The sequence below is a fragment of the Cenococcum geophilum genome (assembly GCF_001692895.1).
Source record: "Cenococcum geophilum 1.58 unplaced genomic scaffold K441scaffold_45, whole genome shotgun sequence".
Taxonomy (NCBI): Eukaryota; Fungi; Ascomycota; class Dothideomycetes; order Gloniales; family Gloniaceae; genus Cenococcum; species Cenococcum geophilum.
In genome coordinates, this window is record NW_027137603.1 from 284,906 (window position 1) to 287,307 (window position 2,402).

The 2,402-nt window shown below is 44.9% G+C and overlaps 1 protein-coding gene across 1 annotated transcript; it reads right to left on the reverse strand.

The window, feature by feature from the left end:
- Nucleotides 1-777: 777 nt before the first annotated feature.
- K441DRAFT_689264 (WD40 repeat-like protein) lies at nucleotides 778-1,978 on the reverse strand (the record flags this gene model as incomplete). The annotated part of the gene is made up of 5 exons (XM_067652281.1): nucleotides 778-820; nucleotides 932-1,056; nucleotides 1,090-1,524; nucleotides 1,558-1,869; nucleotides 1,961-1,978. The coding sequence occupies 5 exons, from the start codon at nucleotides 1,976-1,978 to the stop codon at nucleotides 778-780; spliced, it is 933 nt and encodes a 310-aa protein (XP_067500211.1).
- Nucleotides 1,979-2,402: the final 424 nt, after the last annotated feature.

A 2,402-nucleotide genomic window follows, 5' to 3' on the forward strand; every position in this document is an offset into this window, starting at 1 on the left:
TACTAGTTATCAGGCTGACCAGTATGGATGGTAAGTATGGGAGGGTTGGAGTTGGGCTGATTCAGAGTGGCTGTGTACTGAGATAAGAAACTAACGTGCGAGTAGTGTGAACGAAGTTGCGCTAGAACATCTGGAGGAGTGGCGGATGCACACATAGACTTAATGTCGATTTCTAGCATAGTCTGCGTATACTCTTCGTCTACTTATATGACGTTTGACAGTGAAAGATCTCACCATAAAGACAGCTGGATTAAATGAATCTAAGCAGGTTTGCTAAATGCTTGGGCGCGGGGGCGACCATTTATCGACCCTTATCCACTCCCTATACGAAACGGATTTAGTGGCAAGATAATTAGTGGTATTTAAAAGTAGACAATTGACGCATAAGATACTTAAGCTCGCCACCGCTAGCAGGGAGGACGGCCGGAGCGGGTCGGCCACCCTCCCTACTAGCGCAACGAAGGGGCAAGAACTTTGCCACGTATCGTCGCCCTTAACATTTTCTGGAAACATCTAAAATCCTAGCAGCTAATTTAACTACGATAGGCCTAATAGAAACTGCTAGGAGAGATATATACTATAAATATATATTGCCCTCCAGAACCTTTTATAGAATAGTGAGTTTAGAAAGGTATAAATCGTCCTATTGCTAGCTTCTTAAGAACTATACTAGCGCTAACTACATCTTACCTTATTAAGACGGAGTTAAAGAAATGTTATCCTACCTAATGAATGCCCTATATAGATTAAGTCTCTATTAACGGCGGTGCAGTTTGGTCAATATTTAGGGGGAAGCCAAAGGATAGCCTTCTTATTAGAACTTATTCACTCATTTTCAACAAATATAGCAGTTAGCTCTTTTTCCTAAGAAAGGAATGTCCTTAAACAAGACTAAGGAAGAAGGATATCTCCTCTATCTGTCTTTAGATACCGGCTATTAGGCGAAAAGGCTACAGTAAGGACTAAGTTAGAATGATCCTTGAGGGTATTGCGGCAAGACCCTATCACTACATTCCAGAACCGTATAGTGTCGTCTTTAGATGCCGACGCTATTAGCTAGCCATCTGGAGAGAAAGCTACAGCCCTAACCCAGTCAGAATGGCCCTTAAGGGTGCCGCGGCAAGACCCCGTCACTACCTCCCACAGCCGTATATTGTAATCGTAGGATGCCGATACTACTAGCTGACTATCTGGCGCAAACGCTATAGTAAGGACCGAGTTAGAATGGCCCTTAAGGGTGCTGCGGTAAGACCCTGTCGCTGCGTCCCAGAGCCGTACAGTGTGGTCTCCGGATGCCGACGCTATCAGCTGGCCATCCGGCGAGAAGGCTACGGCGTTAATGGGGCTGGAATGGCCCTCGAGCGTGTTACGGCAGGATCCTGTTGCTACCTCCCAGAGCCGTACAGTGTGGTCGTTAGATGCCGACGCTAACAGCTGGCCATCTAGAGAGAAGGCTACAGTAAGGACCGAGTTAGAATGGCCCTCGAGCGTACTACTGCAGGACCCTGTTGCTGTCTCCCATAGCTATATAGTGTGGTCATTAGATGCCGACGCTACTAGCTGGCCATCTAGGGAGAAGGCTACAGCAAGGACCCAGTCGGAATGGCCCTTGAGCGTACTATGGCAGGACCCTGTCACTGCCTCCCAGATCCATACAGTGTGGTCGTCAGATACCGACGCTACTAGCTGACCATCCGGCGAGAAGGCTACAGCCCTAACCCAATCGGAATGGCCCTTAAGTGTACTGCGGCAAGCGTCCCAATTATCTTCGCCCTTTAATAGCCTACTAATCCACCCCGGAATATGGTTGGTAAATACCTTCCGTATTATACTTATTTCTAGGGCGAAAATAAGGGCTGAAGAATAAACCTATAGAGGTGCATCTTCTAATATGGGTTGGAACCGCCGAATAAATTGCTTCGTATTATAAAGAAATCTTAAGCTAGCACTTTTATTAGACTGTGTTATAAGTAAGCATAGTAAGTATAATAGAATGCGTAAGCCGTCTTACTTCTATAAGCGCTTATAGGCTATTAACTATAGGAATGCATTTATATGTTTCTCTAATAAGGCTTATGGCTTCTAGCTAGTAAAGGAAATACTTATAGAGGAAAAGGTAGATTAAGTCCCCGTTGTGGATATAGCGTTTTCTCTACTTTAGATGGTGCACCTAATAACAGCAAGTATACTATAACTTAGGTGGTAGACCGCGAGCAACTATTTGTTTATTAATCTTGCTTCTCAAAATCCCGGGTACGGCAAGGTTGCATATATTCTGCCGTAGGCCTTTTAGGCTAGATATTAGTTCAAGGCACTAAGATACTAGCCGGTTATGTATATCCTTCTCATCTATCCAGAATGGGTTCTTTCCCTGCTTTTAAAGATCGATAAGAAACTCGCGG